Below are 22,405 nucleotides of genomic sequence, written 5' to 3' on the forward strand. Positions count from 1 at the left end.
AAGGATAGCACAGAGAGCTTGGGACGGTAAAAGCCGGTGCCAAATGTCACTTGTGCAGCTCGTCTTTCCAATCTGCCAGATGTGAACAATTAGCCACCACGAGTGAAATTAAGTCTGTGAGCACTCAGAGAGTATATGGGGGCGAACCAGCGTGGGCAGCGGAGCGCAGAACAAAATGGTGGGTTGTTGGTAAGAACTGTAAATAGCTGATGGGACTGGCTGGATAAGGGACAACGTGCAGTCACGAACACCTACAGCACATTCACAGGAAATGGCTCGCTCTTGTGCTGGCTTTCCAAAAAAGCTCAGTTGCATCCCATAATACTTTAGACCATGTTAAAAGCAGTGTGGATATGCCTGAAAAGCACCCAACTCTCTTTTCCAAGACAACCGTCCACTTGTTATTCATGTTTCCATTCTATTGTGCTGTCAAAAACACTATCGTATGGTTTGGGCATTTTCTGCAGTGCAGTATAGTGATTTCAGTCCACTCTATTGGTCTGCTTCATTGGTTCTCAGTTTTAATAATGATGTTCCATAAAAAGGAGCTTCTATGGGGAAATAAAATATGATGTCGGGATTGAGTTCCCTGTATAAAATCTTTCGGATTTGGCTCTGATCAAAGCTAAGACATTGCGCAAAAGTCACTGCAGAAAAGTAAGCAAAATTTGGGCTTCATAATTTAGGTTTAAATGGTTATGAATAATTATTATGTATAAAGAGGTTTTTGCAAGAAGATTAACTGTACCATCAAAACACTACATTACCTTGATCGAAGGCTTCTTGGTCGAAAAGCCTCTGTACCAACCTACAGGACATCAAAAGCAACAATTGTATCTCTCACGTGTTATTAAATCACAGCAAATGTTTATCCGATTACTCGATTAATTGATGGAATAATCGATTCTAAAGATATAGGATAGCAATACCCCTTAAAACACTCCAGCCATCATCATTTAATGTGATATAATTAAGTTTAGCTGTTCAAATATGACTTGGTGAGAAGAAAAGCAGGACTAGAGGCTGTGAAGATGACAAAAGCAACAATACAGCTGCAGGAATTCCTGGCGACTACTGCTTGGGTCCTTTATGTAAAGAATCTAGCATACCCCCACTTGTCTAGACTATAGGGTGACAAACGGTACACAAAATCTCCCAGAAGCACGTGGGCAAATGTTTTATAATGTGAAGAATCCAAAGTTTTTGGATTCTGTTATTGTGTTGATTTTTTTTTGTGTGTGTTGATCTTTTTTTCAGCATCTTAGGATACCCACTATGATTAAATTCATTACTATTTACAGTATAATCAAAAACAATAGTTTAGCCATTGTTTAGGAAAGACCATACCTTCACTCTTCTCCAGAATCTGGATTGTCTCCCCAATCTCCAGGACCAGGGCCTGACATATCGGTGACCGGAAGTTGCAGATAACTGTACACAAATGAAGAGAACAAAACAACAGTTGAGACAAGAGGAATGAGGCCATAACGCTTCGTTCAGGTCAGGTAACAGAGCTCGGTACAAGGGTGCTTGAGCTGATCTGAGAAGGGGGATTGAAAAAGACACAATGAACCATTAGAGGAGCATCGAGTCCCACCTGACCTGTCCTCCACTCAGTGGCGGTGACTGGTTTGCCTAAGCAATGAAGTCCTTTCAAAGTTATTGATTGGGAATTGTGACACTTGGTTTTTTTTTTTAGACTCAGGTTTTATAGTGGATAGGGAAAACCCAAAAAATAACTAAAATTTAGCAAAATTAAAATAGTGTTTTACGTTTCACCAAAAGCACAACCGAGTTTGTCGTCTTTTCAGTATTTATCGTCAAACATGCTTAGTGTATTTAGAAATAAATCTTTGATTTGACTCTCCAGGGTCTAAATAAATAAATACTTTGAAGAGTTTAGGCAAGCATTACCCCCCACTCCACAAACACACCTCGCCTCCTATGTGGGTTGTCATTTTAATAACTAATTAATCTTTAAGCAGCCTGTAATGTGAGCAATATTTAGCTAATTCGAACTGGCGGATTGGAGCCCACACAGGGAGGGTTGCCAAACGGCTTTATCCACTTTTTTCTGAGGGCTCTGATGCAGAAACAGTTGGGCCCAAGTTCCTGAAAGATACCGGAAGTGGCAGCTTGTTACAACGGCCTTTGCTTCCTACAGATGTTACATTTGTTGAGTGGATATTTATTCCCGTAAAAGAAACTCCCGGTTAATAAGTCACACCCATAATTCACGCAAAGGCTTATGGGACTGAAGAAAAAGGTGAATGGACCGATTATGTCTGAGCCGATTATCTGGGCCGGTATTTGGCATTTTGCTGATTATTATTGGAATCAGCCTTTTTTACTAATCCAACGGCCGATAAGTGATCAATTTAAAACTGGGTCAGGGATTACATTAAGAGTTTCTCCTATGGCTATTGTGCTTTTTTCATATTAAGTATATGAGTAATGCTGCATATTAGTTTTGAATGACAGAATCCTTGCTACCACAAGTTGTTAAAATATATAAATATATATTTACATTTAGATACTTTCACTTTCAGTTAACTTTGTAAAGGCAGAATTAGTTTTCAAACTGTAATCAAGAGAAAATTTGTTGTCGTTTGGCTCGCCAAGACAGATCCTGATTTTTTTTAAATATTTTTATTTCTTTTTTATAAAGATGTCATTGGTTTTGTTTGTTTTTTTAATAAAAGAAGAAAGAAAGAAAGAAAACAATGTAAATCTGAAAAACTTTTGTTTAATAAACATACGCTCTTTTTGCAATTAAATGAATTCAAATTTAAAAAATGGTGCCAACATTTTCCTTCTTACTGCAAACGACTTTTGTCTTAAAATATCGGCCTACTCAATCACTAATAATCGGTACAGGTCTTGAAAAAATATCGGTCTATCACTAATAGGCATTTGCATACTTCTTCTGTGTCACCTGATTGTAATGTGCAACATGATAGAGTATTTGACCGTACACACAATTGACTCAACCCAAATTAAGGACATGCAAAAGGAGGCACGCTACTACGTACAGAAGCCAGGCTTCAGTGAAAACAAACTTGTTTAATAATGACAGCACTCCGTTGACAATGTTAAAAACCCACAAATGGTGGCCCTTGAAGGTCCGCTTGCTGTGAATCATTATGCTAATGAACTAGCCATGGGACCCAGTGAGGGGGAGGAAAATAAGGAGGGGCTCTGGCTCGGATCTGCTGCTTGTTTCAGAGTAACGGGTGCTCAGTTCCTCTGTGAGGGTTACTATGGCAACAGACCAGCGACAAACTGCAGCACTCTTTTCACTGTAACTGCTTCGAGGATGAGGGCACTGTATTTTAGAATGGCAAGCAAACAGTTGCTTTGCACCACTATGGAGCCGAAACCAACATACCAGTACTGCGTGTGATGTTTTCAAAGAAATAAGAATAAAACCTTAAGAATGCCCAAATTTGTTTGATTGAAAAAGATGAAAAACAATGGGGGCAAAGTTGTCATGTTAGAGAAGGATAAAAATATTCATGTTTTCAGAGTCCTACCTCAGAAAACTCACACGCTGTGCAAACACGCTTTCACTGTGTCTAAGGCTGCAGTGCATTAGCATATCCTCTAAACATGACCACTAAAGGTCCAAAACATGCTGAATAAAGGATGCTGGGAGTGCAGAATGTTAGCAAATCCACGTTGCTTTTAATACATGACACAATGTTGGTGCAGGCTGTGTTGGGTTGAGTTGCATGGTCACGTGTATGTATGTGCGTAGCATTGAAATATTTAGTTCAGACCATCCTGTTGCGTTTAACCAGCATTCAATTACTAAACCAGAAATCTGGCCCAATATTAGGAATTCTATTGCATTATATTTAAATGTTAATTATCAAATACAGTCATTAATAATTACGTGCCTGAAAAAGCAGGGTTGAAGAGGATGATATTCTATCATCCTCAGCACAAAACCTGTTGTGTTCGAAATACTTTCTATATTAGATTAGGTATAGGTATTGGGTATTAATGTATTAAACGCCCCACAAAATATTTACAATTATATGCTGTATATCCCCACACTAGGCTTGACATTCATTTTCATTTTACAGGGATGTGTATCGAAGTAAATGTAGTATTCTTGACCTGCTCAATGTGTAGAGGAATGTAGAGTTATGAATTGGTCCGATGGAAATTAAATTGGTTTCGCTGTCTCAATTGCCAAGAGACGAAAAAGTGTAATTTGAACGCCAGTCTTTGACACTCCGTTGATACATTGATTCAAAGTCAGATTCCATTGCTATTTCTTCTTTTAGCAGCAAGAAAATGGTGCATAATAAAATAGAGCCCTCTCAGTAGGTGATGACATTCAGCTAATCAGAGACTAAATCAGGTATGCAATTCCTGTCAGGCAAATAAATAAGAAAGATACATTTGTAAGATACAAGGGAATGTTATTCAGGATTTTGCAGGGAGACGATCAGTGTCAAGTCCCCAAGGTCCCAAAATATGGCTGATAACAAGACGGTATGATAATCGAGGGCACCTCCTGCAGCTCTTCGCTTTGAATTGGACATCCACTTTTTCTTTGATTTTTTTACATTATGTAGTATTTTATGTGCCCTCTCTGCATCCATTACAGCCTGGTGACCCTGAAAGGGGGATCCTCCCATCTGTGGTCCCTTCTCAAGGTTTCTCATTTTTCCCCTAGTAGGTTTTTTTTTTGTTTTTCCTTGCCCTCTTGGGAGTTTAAGATTAGGGGATGCTTTGAGAATAATTGTCAATTTGTTTTGTATATGTGAAGCCCTTTGAGACTGCTTGTGATTTAGGGCTATATAAATAAACTTGACTTGACTTGACCTGACTTGATAAAGACTGAGACACGCATGCCCGGCCACCCCTCACTGAGGTGTTGCGTCACATTGGCCACCCCATGAAAACAATTCTGGCTACATCCCTGCTAAATGTTTCAATTTAAGCCATTAAATGTAGAGCAACAAGAAAAAAAAAAGTAAAATTAAAGTCTTACGAAAATGGACAAGGTGTGATTTCGAAACTTGCTTGCACGCAAGAAAGAGGCTTACTTCAATAGAATCAACAGTAGTGCGTACGCAAGTGTGTGTTTTGTTTGCTTTTGGGTATACAAATCCATTAGTGACGAAAACACCCCAGTGTTGTAGCGGGCCTTTTATGAGATGATTGCAGGTAATTGAGGCAAATATTGCACCAGGTGCGTCATAGTTTTCGGCAAGCGTGCAACTGAGACGCATTAGCAAACAACAACATGAATGGAAGTTTGAAATCTCTCCGTGTCACATTTAGTATGCATTCGAACCCTCGTGGGTGCATGTTGGCCTTCTCTGAGAACACCTTTCAGTTTTGTGTTCCACAGTACTGCCTAAAGAAACCATGTGCTGTATTGAAATATTGTTCTTCTAAATGCTCTTAAAGATTTATCCATAGCCTGTAAATTAACAGACAAATCAGTCAATTAAAAAAAAAACAACAGATAACTCATTTCCCGTTGATCTTCATCCCCCTCATGTATATTAATGGTTGAGTAAGAAAAAGAATGAAATAGTATTTTCTGTCAAGCAGTGAAGCCACGCATCACATTTCCATCTTCACTGCTTGACAGTGAATACGTACAAATACCCTTTCTTAATAAATGGCCTTGCATTAAAATGAACCACAGGGATCGTGGGCGCGCTGTTTTGGCGAGACAGTCGAAACCTAAAGATGGAAAAACCAGATATGAATAATCAATCCCTATCAATACCTCAAAAAGGGCCATTTCAACCAAACACTTATTTACAGTTTGACAAGCATGTTACAGATGGGCTTGTAAAAATGTGTGTGCATGTCCGAGTCGTGAATGTGCATCTACTTGAATATCGAAATGGCATCTCCGCTGCCATTAATTTACTCTTCTTTTACACTTATATTCTTTATGTATGCCACTTCATCCATGAATCGAGCAAGTTTACCATTTGTTTTCTATTGCATATATCAGAGGAGAGAGCCATGAAAATGCTTTCCAGCTCTTACTCGTGAAAATATAACACGTGTGGCTGAACGACCTTGTTTGAGGGACCGATGAGGCACATTCCTACCTGAATGTACAAAAGCCCTCGAGGGAGGAATACAAAGAAAGGGGAGATGTCATCAAAAAGTTACACGAACATCATTGACCACTTTTCGAGCTTAGAAATGGAATGTTGTGGTTTAAGAACATTTGATTTGACAAGACATTACCTACAACGTCTTGATCCAAAGTGCAGTTTTGAAACCAACTGATTTCTTTCTTGGTTCCTTTCATTCCACTGTCCTCGTCTGCTCCGTTTGTATCCAAGCAATGCCAGAAATGTGAAAGTCTGTTTAACTTAAGAATGACTTTGAATACAGTTCAAATGTTCAGATTGGACGAAACCAGGGGTAGGTAAGTCCGGTCCTAGGGAGCTGGGTCCTAGGACCTGATTCAAATGATCAGGGTCATTAGCAAGCTTCTACAGAGCTGATCATTTGAATCAGGTGTGTTGAGGCGGGATACTTTTAAAATAGCCAGGACAGCAGCTCCCAAGGACCGGACTTGCCTACAAATAATTTACACCAGTCACAGTGGAAAATTTTACATGAGTAGTGATGGCGCGAAGAAGCTTCTTAACACACTTAAAGCATTTCAGCCAAATGTGTTGAGGAGTGATTCATTTCTCAAGGCATCATATGCTCGTGCACCTACAGGTCAAGGCAGAAAAAAGTAAAAATCACAATTGTTCGGTCTGAACAAAAGAAACAAGTCAGTCTCGGCTGTGTCACCCAAAAATTTGCTATCTTCGCATACGTGGGTTTTTAGTAATCGTCAGCAATATTTAGCCCACACATTCGGATGTTTTGTATTTCAGAAATGCAAAACAAAGCGCAAGACCCAGTTGTTAAATTTCAGGGGTGACAAATTGCCAGTTTTAGCAGTACGTGTGTAGTGCAAATATACCAAATGCACTCTTAACAAATAGATAATAAATAAAATAGAATAAAGTATTCTTTTCCAACTTGCCAACTAACTTTAAGATTGCTATGAACGCCGACAATACCTGCAAAGTGGCGCGAGGTTTCCAGTGTTATGCGGCAACATGGAATGAACCAATGACATATTCCACAAAAACCGAGGCCTCGTTTGTCATCGGTCACTTGATTTTTTTAGTTTCCCGGCAGCTGCCACAGGATCGCATCAGATCCTAGAAATGCCCATTACGAATAGTGGTGACCTAGCACCATTAATCGACTTGATTACTTAATGTGCAATGACATAACCGGGCACGTGAACCACTGGCGCAGAGCCACGGACTGTAGGCAGCCATCTGATTCACGGCCTTGTTTCAGTGGAAAAAGTTCCACATAAAAAGTCTGTGCGGGCGCAATTCAAGGCTGTTATGTTAAGTTTAGGTTTGAAACATTTTGAAAAATAATCAGATTGCTCTTTTTTTCCCTCAATATTGCAATTTAGATTTAATATGCAAATGCTTTTTAAAGGTCCCCTTTCCATGCATTTATTTTTTTAAAACACAAGCAATACGTATATCTGTTTTACAATAATAAAAATCAGATTTATTATGCATAAGTGTTTTGGTCTTTGCAGGTTAGGGTTCCAATAAAATAAAAGGAAATGAAGCACGAAAAAATATGAAAGACAATTTATTTATGTACTTCAACTGTAGTTATAATTGAGCTCAAACAAAGTTTGCATGCGTTGGTGGGTGGACGTATATCAATCCATCCATCCATCCATCCATCCATCCATCCATCCATCCATCCATCCATCCATCCATCCGTGTGTGTGTGCGTGTGTGCGTGTGCGTGTGCGTGTGTGTGTGTGTGTGTGTGTGTGTGTGTGTGTGTGTGTGTGTGTGTGTGTGCGTGCGTGCGCGTGCGTGCGTCCTCATTTTCTCTCACACACGTGTATGTGCACCAAGCCACCCCATGCAGAGAAGTCCACAGGTGGACGCCGCTTGCACCTGTTGGGGTCAGAGTGCCCCCTGGTGGTTGTTGCAACGCCAATCCACCCCCCACCCCCCCTAGCTCCATCACCCTCCACTTAGAACGCTGTAGAAAATGCCAAGTTGACGCATTTCCAACAAACCACGCGGCGGGTATAGGTGTGATTCATTCCATCAACACCTGAGCACACTGAGATCTCATCTCTGAGGTGGTGGTTCGGGCTGGAGGCTGCATCATCCCACGCAATCTCATCAACCCGGCCGCCCTCCCCTCCTCCCTGCTATGCAGCCATTAGAAGTGGATGTTGTTTTTCATTGGGTGTAATGTGTTTCTTGAACAGAATAGATTAAAATGGACTGAGTGACTTGGGTTTACCTTATTCCGACGCTAATAGAGAACAACAAACGTTGCTATAATGAACAATAAAAGATGCAGTTGACTCACCAACTCCGATTTTTTCCTCTTCGGTAGGGATCCACATATTTGGTTATTTGTGCCACATTGTTTCGATGAAATCAGATGATGTCGGCTTGAAAAAAAAATGAGATGAAGTGGACGAGGAGGATGTTGATCGTACTACATGACTCCACAGGAATTCTGACGTTGGTGTGCGCAGTAATGGTGCCCGGGAGAAAGGAGCATCAAAAATCACTGCTTTTAGTCTTTAAATATTATTATTATTATTTCCCGGCGTGTATCGCCAATCTGATGCAGTCTCCGTGACCAGCTGGGGGACGCGCACACGTGCACGCGCTTCGCTGTCTCCACAAAGGTGTTATTCCAGCCGCATTTCAAGTCAAGCGCAGGTAGCTTTCAGAATCTACTCATCCGGTAGCCTTTTTCTAAAGAAAGAAAAGCAGTCTTCTGCAGTCCACGGATGAGACGAGAGGGGTTAAAAATGAGATGTTAATTTGCGTCGAGGTCGCAGCGTAGATAGGTCCGATTTGGCGCAAGAGGAATCGAGAGGAGGCTGCAATGTAGCGTAAGATGCGCCATCTTCGTGCGCGTCACGTGACTCGTTTTGTCAACACCGATGTGTCAAGCGGAGGCGAATGTGCTGTCTCTCCCTCCTTCCTCTCTCCCAAACTGCAGTTCCTCCTCCCGCTTGCCTGCCCTGCCTCCCCGCTGCCAGTGTGCGTAGGCCAAGATGCACCGCCCACTCCACGGCCCCCTAGGGTGGTACATGCCAGGCTCATGTGTGTAGGGGGGGGGGGGTTACCTCCCAGTTGAGTCGTTGCAACGTGCCATCATCAGTACAATGCTTTGTCATGCTGTAATATGATTTGAACATTGGTGCAAGCCACCTCCACTCCTATCTCTGAATAGCGTATACACGCGCAAAGAGAGACACAGATATGTAAATATATGGCAGAACCGCACACTAGGCAGGAGACATCCTGATGAAATTGCCTGAGCCACCTCATATGGCTCCTCTTGATGCAGAGGAGCAGTGGTTTAACTGATGACCAAGCTTCAGTGCCCGACTCATTTTAATTGTGAGACAATCTTGTTTTGGTCACAACCATAGCTGTTGTTGCTTTTTAAGTAAACTAGCATTGAACAACCATTACAGAATAATCAAAGTAATATTTATCGATTGGATAATCATTTCTAAAAATATTTGTGACAGCCCTAGTGGGAATATACTGTATATTAACTGGTAAATTCACAAGGATATATGAAGCTCTATTTTTTTTCAGACCATGACTAAACCATCCATTACATCTGTTCATTAATCACACTAGCACGCAAAGCACTTGAGGAAACAGCAAGGCTTCATAAGTTATTACTGACACCATTGGGTTACAACAAATAACACTTTGATAAAGGCTTCATAAAATACTTTGTGGATGTCTTAGCACATGCCACCAAAAGAATTTGTAGGTTGACGAGTTCACTACTACCAACCCCGCCCCCCTGTGCTGCTGGTCAGGCAGTGTTTTTATGCTTTGTGGGTAGGATAAAAGGTAGAACGCTGATTGTAGTCCTTGTAAGTATCTTTATTGAATGTATTCAAGAAGCTAATACTCTAATACCATCAGCTAAATAAATACAGAGGTATCATTTTTTTAATCCAAGCTCATGTCCTCATCGTCATCCTTTTTGTCTTTGGAGTCTCCGTCCTGCTCGGACTTTGTTTCTGTCTCCATTGCTTTTGCAAATGCTTCCAGATCTGCAGACAAGATAGAAGACAACATTTTTTTAAAAAATGCTGTTTAAATTGCTTTTGGTTGACACTGTCAAGGCCGTATTATTTGAAAGAGAGGGAAAAAAAAGAAATCTTTCTTAAAGTTGCCTAACTACACTCTGTTAATACTGCTGACGGAAGCGTGTTAACTACTAATCCCTAGCAGTGATCAAGTGTGATGTGTGTGAAAGTCACTGACCTCCATTGTTGGCAGCATCCACAGCCTCTGTGGGTAACCCGAACTGGTTCATCAGTGGCCCCAATTGCCCTGATGCCAGAGCACTGCTAAACATGCTCATGGCCTGAAGTGAAAAAATACATAGAGGACATGATCATTTAACTTGATTTTCATTCTGATATTTCATATTTTTATTATTTTCTTAAAAGTATTCCTTTATTAATAAAGGAGGGGGGGGGACACTACATTCAGACTGAATGTGAAGGTCAACCCGGGAGTGGATGTGAATAGTAAATTAGCCAGCTAGTGCGCTTTAAATGTTTATTATTATGAATTATGAAAACTCTGCCGTTAGCCTCTCATTCATGATGCGGCAAGAAAAGTCACAGAATTGTACGTAATACGTAGAGTACGTACCTCCGCTACCATTGATAAATACCACCAGTTTAGGCAAAGCAAACAGCATTAGGACCCTCTAAAACGGCATTTCCAAAGAGTCATGCTTATGAGGCACAATTCAAGCTTTTCGGAAAGCCAGAATCATTGCTGACGAGCGTAACAAACTGAAGCACCTTATGATGCGGAAAATACGGTACTATTTTGTACTAGAACTGCAATAACCGACTGGTCAATAGTTGGGCTGCACAGAAAATGTTGACGTGACTTCCTCTTTAGGCCAAATTTCTCAGGGATGTAACTGGACTGTAAACATTTTAACATAATGCCATAGTATGTGACAGTTTGCAAACAAGAACCTCAGAGTATTCCCAGCAAATGTAGGTCTTTTTGGGACACAGAGTCGACCAACTGAAAAGTGATACTGCCCTCTGCTGTCAATTTTGTGCAAATAAATCTGGGACTTTTTTGTTTTCAAGTTTTGTGATTGCACAAGCCAAGTTGGTGGGCCTTAAAATGTGAACCCCCCCTTTCCACCAACCACTATCTACAACCAACCTGTCCGATTATAGTTATATTTCTTTAGTTACAATTTGAAAGACACCAAAATGAAAATGCTTTTCTTTAATTCTTGTAAAAAAATGTCACATTATCAATAAAAGTTTGATTGCAAGTTGTTACACTGGATGCTTGGGCTATCCCCAAATTAAAAAGTTTATAATTACTCAGGTGTAAGTTAAAAAGCCTACAAGAGGGTCTGAACTGCTTAAATATAAAGTGAACTTGCCTGCTGAAACTGCGGTGAGCTGAGCGTGTTGTGGAGCTCGTCTGTGCTCTGGAGCAGTGACTCCCCACTGGGGAGGAAAGGAAGAAGCCTCTGCTGCACCTCAGGGTTGGCCAGGATAGGAGCCATCACCTCTGGAGTCAGGGCAGTAGCTAGGTCTACTGTGGGAAACAAACTGGGCTTACAATGGCATTGGCTTTTCTTTTCCAGTCTGACGGCCACCTGCATTTCTTCTATCTTCTATCTTTGTATTGTTACTTTACATATTCTGTATAGCGCTTTGTTACGGCGACAGCTGTTGTGAAAGCACGATCTAAATAACATTGTATTGTCTCTGCTTGTTTGCTAAGAAACTGCTGTTTTTGCTGAAACCAATCCATGTTCTACAGCAGATTACAAAAGAGAAGAAATACTTGTAACAATATTATTCCAAATGAAAGAAGAGAGTCTTCTTTCTTTTGGTAGGTTGTGCTTATATTGTCACAGAAGAAAAAAAACGGTCTCTCTAAAAACGATGTAAAACAACAAGGGGACCTCTGCTTTGAAAAGGGGTGCCAGTCAAAGAGTTAAACAACAATCAAACGTATGTAATTTTTTTCCCAACTGGGGCAATAAAGTTGATCTCTTATTTCATAAAAAATGTTTTGGCTTGATTAGTGGGGGTTGCAGCATACACACACGCCCTTTGCCGTGATGCAATTCAGGTACTACGTTGACCTTCCTACCTCCTGTGCCACCGGCAGGCACATTCATGGTCGCCAGGATGCTCTGCAGGTCTCTCAGCTGGATGGGCTGCGTGGGGTTACTTGCTGCAGCCCCCGCCGCTGCAGCCAAGGACGACGCAGCAGGTGTGGGCGTGGGCGGGGTGCTCGCAGGCGGGGAGGCTGCAGTGGCGGCGGACGGGTTGACAGGCACGGTAGATGTCTGAGAGGAGCCGAGGCGACTGGCGGCGGAGGTCGAGGTGGGCGTGACCACAGTAGATTGGCTGCCAGATGATGGAGGACAAAAAGGTCTTTCAGCATCCTTTTATCGACATAATCCCATTCTAAAAAAATATTTGGATATGAAGTTTGGACACCTCGTGGAGGAGTTGCTGGCAGCTGGAACGCTACTGCTGCTGCTGCTGCTACTGCTGCCCAAGAGGTTGGCTAACCCTGGGCCGGCGAGTGCGCCAAGACCACCTGCGATTGGGACCGACAGCGCCGTTTGTCAATCAACATCACGAAATACTCCCGGCATCACTCAAGCGCCATCATACGTACCGATGCCGCCGAGTCCGGCTGGTCCGATCAGTTGCATGAGCTGGTTGTGGCTCATATTACCCAGAAGGCTCTGCAGACCACCCTCGCCTTTACACAAGAGCAGAGAATGTCACAAATGTTTTTAAACTGCCAAAATATGAAGACCTGACCATATTAAATGTATTTTTTTCTTTTTTTGCCATAACACCCACTCCTAACCTTATATGAGTATTGTTTAATTGGACATTGCGCAACAATAACGATGACGTTGACTTTGCGCATGTGCTAATGCATGCGTGTTACCTCCAAGAGCGGACAGATCATGTCCTCCACTGCTGCCGCTACCCAGTGCGCCAGGCATGGGCGGGTTGTTGAGATACTCGTTCACTTTGCGACAGTACTCCTCATCCTTGTCAGTCTTAGCCTCCTGAAATCCAAACAGACTTGTATGTAACGTGTTGGGGGGAGGGGGGGTTCAAACCACCTGGCAGTATACCTGCATCCAGAAGAAAAGTCTTTTGGAGCCAGCTTTGAACTTTAGCACATAGACACGTCCGGTGGTGCACTGGCTGACCCGTTTGAATTCGCAGTCATCGGGGAAGATGATCAGGTCCTGCATTTGACAGATGGCCAAAATGAAAATCCTTTCATGCATTAGCTACAACATAAGACGGCTGTTCAAAGGCCGTGTTTGGTATACGCGAGTCTTTGCGTTGGTCACTACAGTGGATGATCAGGTACCAGTAAAAGTCTATCGAAAGATAAATCTTGAAAACATGTTCCCAAAGAGCACCCACGTACATCGTCCACATTGCCGGTGGTGCGATCCTTCCAGCAGAAATGGATGAGGGAGTCGTCCGTCTGCTGGATGTAGACTTGACCTTTGCGCTTGTCGGGTGTCACCGTGCTGCCCTTCATGGTCATCTTACCAGCTCGAAACTCCACCAGGTACTTGCTGGAGGAGCCACGAGTGCCAGATACCATGCTGGGGAACAAAGCTCCAGAAGCCATAATGATGATGGTGATGTTGAAGACAAGACTTCTGCGGGGTACAGAAGACGGGAAAACGCTCTTACGTGTTTACCAGAAATGACATTTAAAATAATTGATAATAAAAATGAATGTAATTTTCCCTTTCTTTACCACGCATTGTACTGATAGCCTGTTTGCGTTCCAATATTCTGGCTAATTGTCATCTACTCTCACAGGATGACGCTGCATCTTTGACGCCGGACGACTGTTTTCAGCTCAGCGTTTACAACGTAAATTATCATATTCCTGTCACATACTAAAAAGTGTAACAAACGACATTGTGTTGTGGGAAAATGATAAAATAATGTTAAAAAGTAAGAGATTTGTACTTACAGTTCTTGTGCGTTATCAAAATCGGAAGTGTGGCAGTTGTGAACAAGCTCGATTATGATTGGCTTTAGACGGTCACTTGCTTCGGTGTGAATGGTGGAGACGCCAGTTGAGTAAGAAAGATTGCAATTGGAGAATAATGTCACGTGCTTAACTGTGATTGGCTTTGCTCATCTCATTATTAGGTGGACAGTTTGGTGTTTCACAGTGGTCGCCACGATCAATGCGCCTTAATCGAAATTGTAATGGTTTTATTGTAAGGTATTCAACAAATACAATAATACACCACTTGGATAAACAAATTGCAGATATATAAAGTCTTATATATGTTTAAATTTATCAATTAAAATTTAACAATTATAAATGTTAATGATTTTATTGTAAGGTATTCCACAAATACAATAATACACCACTTAGATAAACAAAGTGCAGATATATAATGTCTTATATATGTCCAGTGAAATTATGTGTACCTGAAAACATTATGTTGTTCATAAATGTATCTCCTTATTCCATGTAAAGCGTCTTTGGGTTATTGAAAAGCGCTATATAAATTGAATGTATTATTATTATTATCTAAGTATTTTCATTGGTACTATAGAGTAATCAAATAACGTGACCAGTATGTTTTCATAGTCCATATTTTAATGTATACTAGGTTCTGGATGTGTCTCATGTCACAGGGATGATCACTGAACAAACAATATCACGACTCAACTAGACCGACATCATAAACAGAAAGCATAATGAATGCTGCACCTTTAATGCCTGCAGGGTTGAAGATGTTTTGAACTCAAGTAGGCATTGTTCACCCAACCAACAGTATGTGCACAGGACAGTAAGCCTACTGTGCAGTTTGATGCAATGTTAATGCTCATAATAAAAATAAAAATAAAATAACCGTGCCGTATCATATTCCATACACGTTCACTCAGTTGGGTGCAAAGCTCAAGAGGAAATAAATGTTTACATTTTTCACATTTCAGAAGGGTGGACTGTATGGATCAGCTTGCATAGGTTCAGGCCCTGTTCTGACACAGGACTTTGGTTGCTGGAAAAAAATGATAAAGTCTTAACGCTCAAATCGGAATTAAAAGTTCTTGTGTGTACATAAGTTTAGAATATCGTCACAGCTTTCGGTTAAATGGAAAATGCTCAGACTCCTTTGCTTTGAACGTCAATCTGAATATATATACAGTATTTCCCCTCAGCGCAGAAGACAATTTATGGCTTTAACGTGTGTAAAAGATCAGCTTTGAATGCCTGCCAAAAATTGTACCCATTAGTAACTACATCAGGGCCCAACAATAGCATTTTATCGTGCAAGTAAATTTGTTGGAGCAGCTTTTTTTTTTTGCATGTTTGCTGCTAGTAGGAGAAAACACAATGCCTTCAGAGCGGATTAGTCGGCTTTTATGCATTACAAAAAATGCATTTAAATAAACCCTGATATTTGAACACAATTTGGCAGGGTTCTAAATCTTTACCCACAAAAACACCAAAATGGGTTGAAATCCATTTTGACAGATGCGGACAATAAAAAACTGACTAGCAAGTTTGGCCAGTGATACATGTAGCAATTTTGTTAGCATTTCCCCCTGATGAATGTTGTTGTGAACGTGCATCATTCTGGCATCTGTTTTGGGGTTTTGAAAGGCAGCTCATTTTTGCTCAAGTGGGTGCCAGGTTTTGTTAGACTTCTAGGAGAAAACCCAGCTAGACACACTGGAAATGACATTTTATATGTAGGGGATAATCACCTTGCGCCGCCCAATACGCTCGCGTTAGAGTTTGTCAGGGCTCATTCAAGGTCGTATGATGAAAAAAAGTTTGCCAACACTTTTAGGGATGTTTCTTTTGTCAAGGAAAATTTGAACATGTTGGCCACTCAGTGGAATAGGGGCTTAAATCCAATTGCAAATATGTTCGAAGGCAGCAAACCTTGGGTTCTCATCAGGATTCAATCAAGGTCGCAAATATTCGCTTAAGTCTAAAAAGAGCTAAAGTTTTCAAAAAAATGGCTAGTGGAAATTATTTCTTTAGAAAGTATCTTGTGTCTGGTGCTCAAACTAAGGTAATTTAGAATCCTGTCTACATGTAACATTGGAGGTTAGCACCTGAACTTAAACAGAGACCAGACTGTGCTTTAACGGGTGATTTAAATCTTTTTCCAGCTTTGTAACACTGACCATATGTGTAGACTGTGAATATTAGTAAAGCACATCAAAGGTGAGGATAGGGCATATTAGGATCAACATCTAGAGTAAGTAAACGGAGTAGAACCTTTCCCATGGGCAGCATTTATCATTAGACATGATCAGTTCAAATGCTACGTGTCCAATACGTCACACTATTCTTTAAGATACCGCGAGGAATCAAGAGCAAACCTCTTTTATTGTCAATAAATGTCGGGACAGTCGTCAAAGTTCCTGGCAAAGTATCCACCCTTGTATAGCCAATCCTCTGCGCCAGTGTGAGGGTTGGCTCCGAGCTGGAACCACCTGACGGGGCAGGAACAAAAAGTTTTGGAATTATTTTTCTTGAGGGCCTGGTGACACAATTTACTGATATTTGGGGGGAGAATTTACAGATAACGCCATGATGACAATGGAGGAAGCCTTGATAAAAATGGTGCATTCATCAATAATGAAAGGTACAGTCAGTAGAAACATTTAGGACACGTTTAAAGACACACTTCTATGATATGGCCTTTAATTAACCTGTAGTGGCCGATTCGGCTTGAGTTTGTTTTCGCTCCCTTTAAATGAACGGCAAATAATTAATCGATTGTCAACAATCTGCACACGGTTTTATACCTGGTCGACCATTCCTCCTCATCCCTGGATCGCTCTCTGCGTGCGGTCCTCTGTTTCTCCTCGAGGCGCTCTTTCTCTGCACTTGCCATGTCTGTGTAAGTAGACCACATCAGGAGAGTAGAAGAAAAGTCGCAACCGTGCCAACGTTGTAGACCGTCGCTACCTATGTCTCCTCTCTCCATGGCTCGGATGTCGGGCCTCTGTCGGCAGTCGGTCGGCGCCAATAGTCGCTCCATGCCGGGCTCCAGCTCGTTCAGCGTCACGGCAAAGTTGGTAAAGTTGTACATCTGAACAGGATGATGAGGTTAGCACGAGCCACGAACTCTACATAGCGTAAGCATGTGCGTGACACCAACCTGTGCCGAGTGAGCAGGCCGTGGCGATATCCTCCAGAGTAAGGCACTTCCTGGTATCACAGTCACAGTCTCATGAACTGCATTCCTATCTTCACTACTATGTTCCTACACAAACACACACACACATCACGATCGTACGCGGGAGGACTGAGTTTGATGCAAACAGGAGAGTCACAGACATCCACTTGCCACAAATTATACACATCTCTCAAGCAGCAATGCATGTCATTGCAAGGCATTGTAGATTAGTGCTGGCAATGAGCACAATACACTTTGGACATAACAGCTGGAGCAGCACACTACAGATACCAAATACAAATGTTTAACCTTACCTGCTACGCATGCCACTGCATGTTATTGTGAAAGAAAAGAAAAATGAACAAGTCATAGTAGAAGACTGAAAAACATGTCAAAGAAGGGAACAGTTTTGGTAATGCTATCATTTGAAGGGCCAAGCGACAGCCATTGGCTCCCAAAGTTCTACACCACACGAGCGATACGGCCAGTCACTGTAGCTATAGTATCATAATACAAAAAGAGGAAGCTGGTGAGAAAAACAGGACAGGTGTGGATATTTGCATACCGCTGGCACATTTTGACCTAAAAATGTATTTTTTTTTTTTCAACATTTATTTTTATTTTACTTTGATTTAACTGACAAGTTTGTTTCTGGTATGGCGATGAAACAGCTGTCAATGTGCAAGATTCCTGCTCAAGATGAAGGAGTTCAGTGAGGACCTGCGACTCTGCATTGTGTCTTCTCACAAGTCAGGATGGTCACAAGGCCTGATGTAAATCTTTTCTAGTCCCAGTGACAGTGTAATATATTATTTAAAAATACAAGTCTGGAAAATCTCACAAGCAAATCCTGTGCTAGCCAGAAGGATGATGAGAGAGGTGAAGAAAAAAAATTGAAAGAGTGAATCTAGGACCAAGGACGACTCAACTTGCACACCAAACCCACTTGGGCTTTGTATAGTAAATGCTCATCTGCACAGATGAAACAAAAACTGAATTGTTTGTGCTTGATGACCCTTCATTTCATGTAAAAAGGGGGAAGGTAGCCTTCAATTCTAGGAACACACCAGCCCTACTGTCAAACATGGTGATGGGAACCGAATAATTTGTGGATAATTTTGAGCAAATGGACCCAGGGTAATACATCAAGAACATCAACAACGAGGTAACCCAACTTGAATCTGTGTCGGGAACTAAAGATCAGGGTTTTGGCAAAGGAAATCATCAAATATTAAAGTTGGCGCTCATCGCGAAAGATGAATGTGCAAAAACATCATTGACTCACCTGCTTCAGCTTTTTTGAGTCTGCTCCTGCCCTTTTTTCAGACTTCTTATATGCCTCATAAACCTTGGGCTCCACGCTGTACATACACTCGGTCCACTTGCCATAAATCACGCGGCGTTTCTTCTTCCTGGTTCAACAGCAGAGACGCAAACTTGTTTCCGTAAAAGATTTACCATTGTAGGAATTTCTGATGATCACGTTGCACTGCTCTTACCTGCTGTCTTGTATGTGTCCCTCCACTTTGTGCAGCTCTTTCCCAAACATTCCACCTGGTTTGAAGTTCAACACACACTTTTCTCCTGTGCTGAATTAACACCACGAGCACAATGTCAGACGTCTGTCATTTAAAATGCTTCCACTCCGACAAGAAAAACATCTGTCACGGTACCTGTGGTTTACAATCTCCACTGTTCCGTACTGCTCGATCCAAATCTTTCCTATGATAACGTTATGCACGCAGCACATTGGATTGGTCCATGTGTATGCTTCTTTATGTCTGAAAGAAATCCACAAAATCTTCAAGATTACTTTGTTAGTTTGACTAACCAGTCCAAGACAAATGTAGTATTTTATACAAGATGTCCATCATTTTGTATAACCCTCTAATTTTCAGATTATTTTAATGCGTTCTGCTGATTAAAATCTTAATGGTGACCATCCTTACATCTAACATTCTGAAAGAAGTATGACCAAATATTAACAAGCGCTTACTTGAATAACTCCAGCGTCATGGTGCCTTTTGGTACGGCCTCCACACTTTTGCCCCAGAATGTGAGTTTGGGGTAGACTGATCCATGGAATGCAAATTCTTGCTTCAGGGACTCTGCATGGAAGGCACTGACGGGAGGGTGGTGGCTCACCTGCTCTGAGATCAATCGGTAGCCATCTTCCTCTCTTTAAAAAAAAAAAAAAAAAAGAAAGACAAATGATTTCAAAAATCAAATTAACACAAATTTGTTTTTGGACTTCGCCAACATTCTTCAATACCTTGTGAGTTCAAAAGTCTCCCCTAGTAACGGATTAAATGGCTTTCCAGTCCGTTCCCATTGAGATGCTACAGCTGAAACTGCAAAAGCAGCAACAACCTGTTAAGAAAAAAGCAAAGATCATTTTCAGTTCAATTTCATTTCATTTTAATAACTCGTCCCTACCAGACATCCCTCGCTATAAATGCTGTGAAATTTACAGCCAGTGGCACAATAGACTTCCTAGGGCCTCTGTTTACATATTTGTGCCTAACACCAGAAGTGAAAGCAGCATATTTTTTATTGCCTCACTCAGGTGATTTGTCAGTCTAAAAAAAGAGCAAATCAACAACAATAATAAAATGCCTGTCCATCAAGATTAACGTCACAACTGTCCTCTGGCTTGAATTGTCACCAAACGCAGACACCTCACCTCAACGTCTCCTATCACAAAATAGTCGTGGCATTCATATTTGAAGGCATATTAATAATTCAATATTTCATTTTGTTTGGTTTTTTCCTACCACTGTTGACATACTAAAAGTCCCAAGAGTCATTAGTTGATCATACCTGCATGCGCTCTATGGAGTCAGGCAATGTGCAGGCTCTGTGGATAAGATGAGTATGTTCCATGTACTCCGAGAGTCTCTGGAGGAAGCTCAGTGGCTCATTAAACACAATTGGCATGGCTATTTTGGACAGCTCCTACAGCAACACAACATAAAACATTGACATTATAGTGTTTTGAAATGATGCTTACATTATTGCGTGTACAATGAAGAAGAAAAAAAAAAGAAAAAAAAAAAAAGAGCAGTTGGAGCCAGAGAAATTATACTCGAGTTATTTTGGGCCTTGTGATGATCCAAAAATGTAATAGCCAAACCAAATATAGCTAAGTGAGCAGAGAAGAGGACCAAGAGCATTTGCAACAATACAAACAAGAGGAAAGAAATCAGAAAAAGTTGCAGGGTCACTGGAGGGCATAAAGTTTAATTATGTATCAACGATGTGTTTGGACATGCTGTGTTGTGAGACAGCTTTTCGCAAAATGAATGAACTGCTTGTCAAACCGTGATACCCTAAACATACGCACGTGTTCCATTCTACTGTAGGTCTTGTTGAAAATTCAAAACATGACGTCATGACTCACCATCCCGATGCATTTTTTCAGTATGCTTGTCACACTGAGATTGCTTCTGGTGATCATTTCCGCAGGCAGGGTTTTTCTGGCAAAAAGAACAACAGAAAAAAGGTTTTGCTTTGTTTTCTTTTAATTGGAAATCACATATATAACAAATGGCTCCATCACATCCAACACCAAATGACCTCTTACACATTAGGAATATAAGGAAGCGGATGCGAGATTCCTCACCTACGCTGCCACACTCCATTATACTCTGCAGCGGAGCCATCGGTGACCTGGTTGCTGCTATCGAACACCAGAGCGTCCTGGAAACTAACCTCCAAGGAATCATCCGACTCGAGCCCTGAGTCAAAAGAATCTTTTTCATTTGAGCACATCAAGAGACAGAGTATACACTCACAAGATTTGATTCAGGAAGATTGCACAAAAACAAATTAGCTGGCACGTTGGGAGAAATATTAAGTAAAATGATGCCAGGGAAGAAGATGCCAGTATTAATACAGTATACAGTAATACATACGTACATAATACAGTCAAGTTTTTTATATGAGGGCTCTTTATTTTTTTAGATTTTGAAATAATTTAAATTGCTTAAATTCCAGTGTTTGTCCCACAATTTAATTTCTTTCAATGAAATACAGTAAGGTTTTAGAGCAGTTCTGTCATATGGAATTAGTTGAGACGCCAAAAAGAATAATTGCTTCTTCTTTTTTTTCATTTGAAGGCATTGCTGAATATTCTCTGGCATTTCATCGTTTTAAAAAAAAATGTTTAAAAAGCTCTTTTCAGTTTCACAACATATGGAAATTTGAAAAGCCTCAAGTTATTAAAGGACGATTTCCCTACAAATATTCCGATTGCCTTCTTTTGAACTGTAATTATTTCTGTGCAAATTAACATGAAATGTGCCACCTCAAATTTACAAGCATTACAACGTGGAGAATGCAGACGTCGCGACACTTGACGACTCGACAGCTGTCCATTCAGCCTGCCTCACCTGTCTCGGCGTCGTAAAACTCCTCCTCGCTGTTCATCGTGTGGACAGTCAGTCAAGAGTCATGTTGAAAGCAGCGAGCCCCCAAGTCTGGATCCCCTCCAACCATCGCAAGGAGCCAAAATAGGGCACTGTAAACACACGCAAGGATGAGGACGCTTTTGTTACCGACTGCTTGTTGGTGACAGCTGGCTGCCACTTGCATGTTGCGCGGACTAGCTAGCGAACATTACTTAGCGAAGCTAGCTGGTGAGTTAAAACGTACTCAGGAGACATAAACTAACGTTAGCAGCGCACTACCAAACAGGTCAAGGGCAATCGAGATGCTGACATCTGATTGTAAAACGAGTTTACTGAGATATACCTGTGAAGCCAATCAGTGTGCCCCGAACGTAAACAATCGAGGACAGTTCAATTCAGCGTTTGATGACAGGCGGAAGTGGGTGGCAAGGACACCATGATTGACGTGTGCAATGGCCAATCACAGCGCAGTGTGTAGATTGAGCGCTCATAAACGCGAGTTATTTTTGTACAGGTAAACGTACGTCCTAATAAATGTAGTGGCGTCAATTATTTGATTAAAAATTCAAAATTTATACATGACATTCTCTACACATAGTCGAAATTTCATGATATCATTAATAATTACAGTTAAGAAAAACCCTAAATATATTGATAACAGATGGAGCAATTATCGACAAATTGAC

General features: G+C 41.2%; 3 protein-coding genes across 5 annotated transcripts in view; all 3 read right to left on the minus strand.

Moving 5' to 3' along the window:
- Window positions 1-9,040, minus strand: part of dock3 (dedicator of cytokinesis 3) — a 41,842-nt gene extending 32,802 nt beyond the window's left edge. The window contains exons 1-3 of the mRNA XM_061272773.1: window positions 8,416-9,040; window positions 1,348-1,431; window positions 768-808 (exon numbers count right to left, since the gene is read on the minus strand). Of these exons, the coding sequence (XP_061128757.1) occupies window positions 768-808; window positions 1,348-1,431; window positions 8,416-8,452 (162 nt within the window). The 5' untranslated portion in view covers window positions 8,453-9,040. The remainder of the gene's footprint in view (window positions 1-767; window positions 809-1,347; window positions 1,432-8,415) is intronic.
- A 910-nt stretch (window positions 9,041-9,950) lies between these two features.
- adrm1 (ADRM1 26S proteasome ubiquitin receptor) lies at window positions 9,951-14,221 on the minus strand. 2 transcript variants are annotated; one of them, XM_061269008.1, is made up of 10 exons: window positions 14,124-14,221; window positions 13,560-13,800; window positions 13,255-13,371; window positions 13,062-13,185; window positions 12,780-12,866; window positions 12,596-12,698; window positions 12,243-12,502; window positions 11,521-11,675; window positions 10,359-10,461; window positions 9,951-10,144 (listed from the first exon to the last, which is right to left on the minus strand). In XM_061269008.1, exons 2-10 carry the CDS (start codon window positions 13,767-13,769, stop codon window positions 10,041-10,043), a joined length of 1,263 nt encoding a protein of 420 aa, XP_061124992.1. In that variant the 5' UTR covers window positions 13,770-13,800; window positions 14,124-14,221; the 3' UTR covers window positions 9,951-10,040. The 2 variants fall into 2 exon arrangements, with proteins under 2 accessions (XP_061124992.1, XP_061124983.1); XM_061268999.1 differs by having other exon boundaries at window positions 11,521-11,678.
- Window positions 14,222-14,747: 526 nt separating this feature from the next.
- On the minus strand, window positions 14,748-22,177 carry LOC133145444 (oxysterol-binding protein-related protein 2-like). Of its 2 annotated transcripts, XM_061268985.1 has the most exons (15): window positions 22,063-22,177; window positions 21,702-21,829; window positions 20,933-21,047; window positions 20,711-20,786; window positions 20,131-20,265; window positions 19,583-19,680; window positions 19,307-19,489; window positions 18,984-19,091; window positions 18,810-18,899; window positions 18,596-18,722; window positions 17,293-17,397; window positions 17,100-17,223; window positions 16,937-17,027; window positions 16,508-16,621; window positions 14,748-15,171 (listed from the first exon to the last, which is right to left on the minus strand). In XM_061268985.1, exons 2-14 carry the CDS (start codon window positions 21,736-21,738, stop codon window positions 16,519-16,521), a joined length of 1,392 nt encoding a protein of 463 aa, XP_061124969.1. In that variant the 5' UTR covers window positions 21,739-21,829; window positions 22,063-22,177; the 3' UTR covers window positions 14,748-15,171; window positions 16,508-16,518. The 2 variants fall into 2 exon arrangements, with proteins under 2 accessions (XP_061124969.1, XP_061124961.1); XM_061268977.1 differs by having other exon boundaries at window positions 14,748-16,621.
- Between the last annotated feature and the right edge of the window lie 228 nt (window positions 22,178-22,405).

Source organism: Syngnathus typhle, linkage group LG2, assembly GCF_033458585.1.
Source record: "Syngnathus typhle isolate RoL2023-S1 ecotype Sweden linkage group LG2, RoL_Styp_1.0, whole genome shotgun sequence".
In the NCBI taxonomy this organism is placed as follows: Eukaryota; Metazoa; Chordata; class Actinopteri; order Syngnathiformes; family Syngnathidae; genus Syngnathus; species Syngnathus typhle.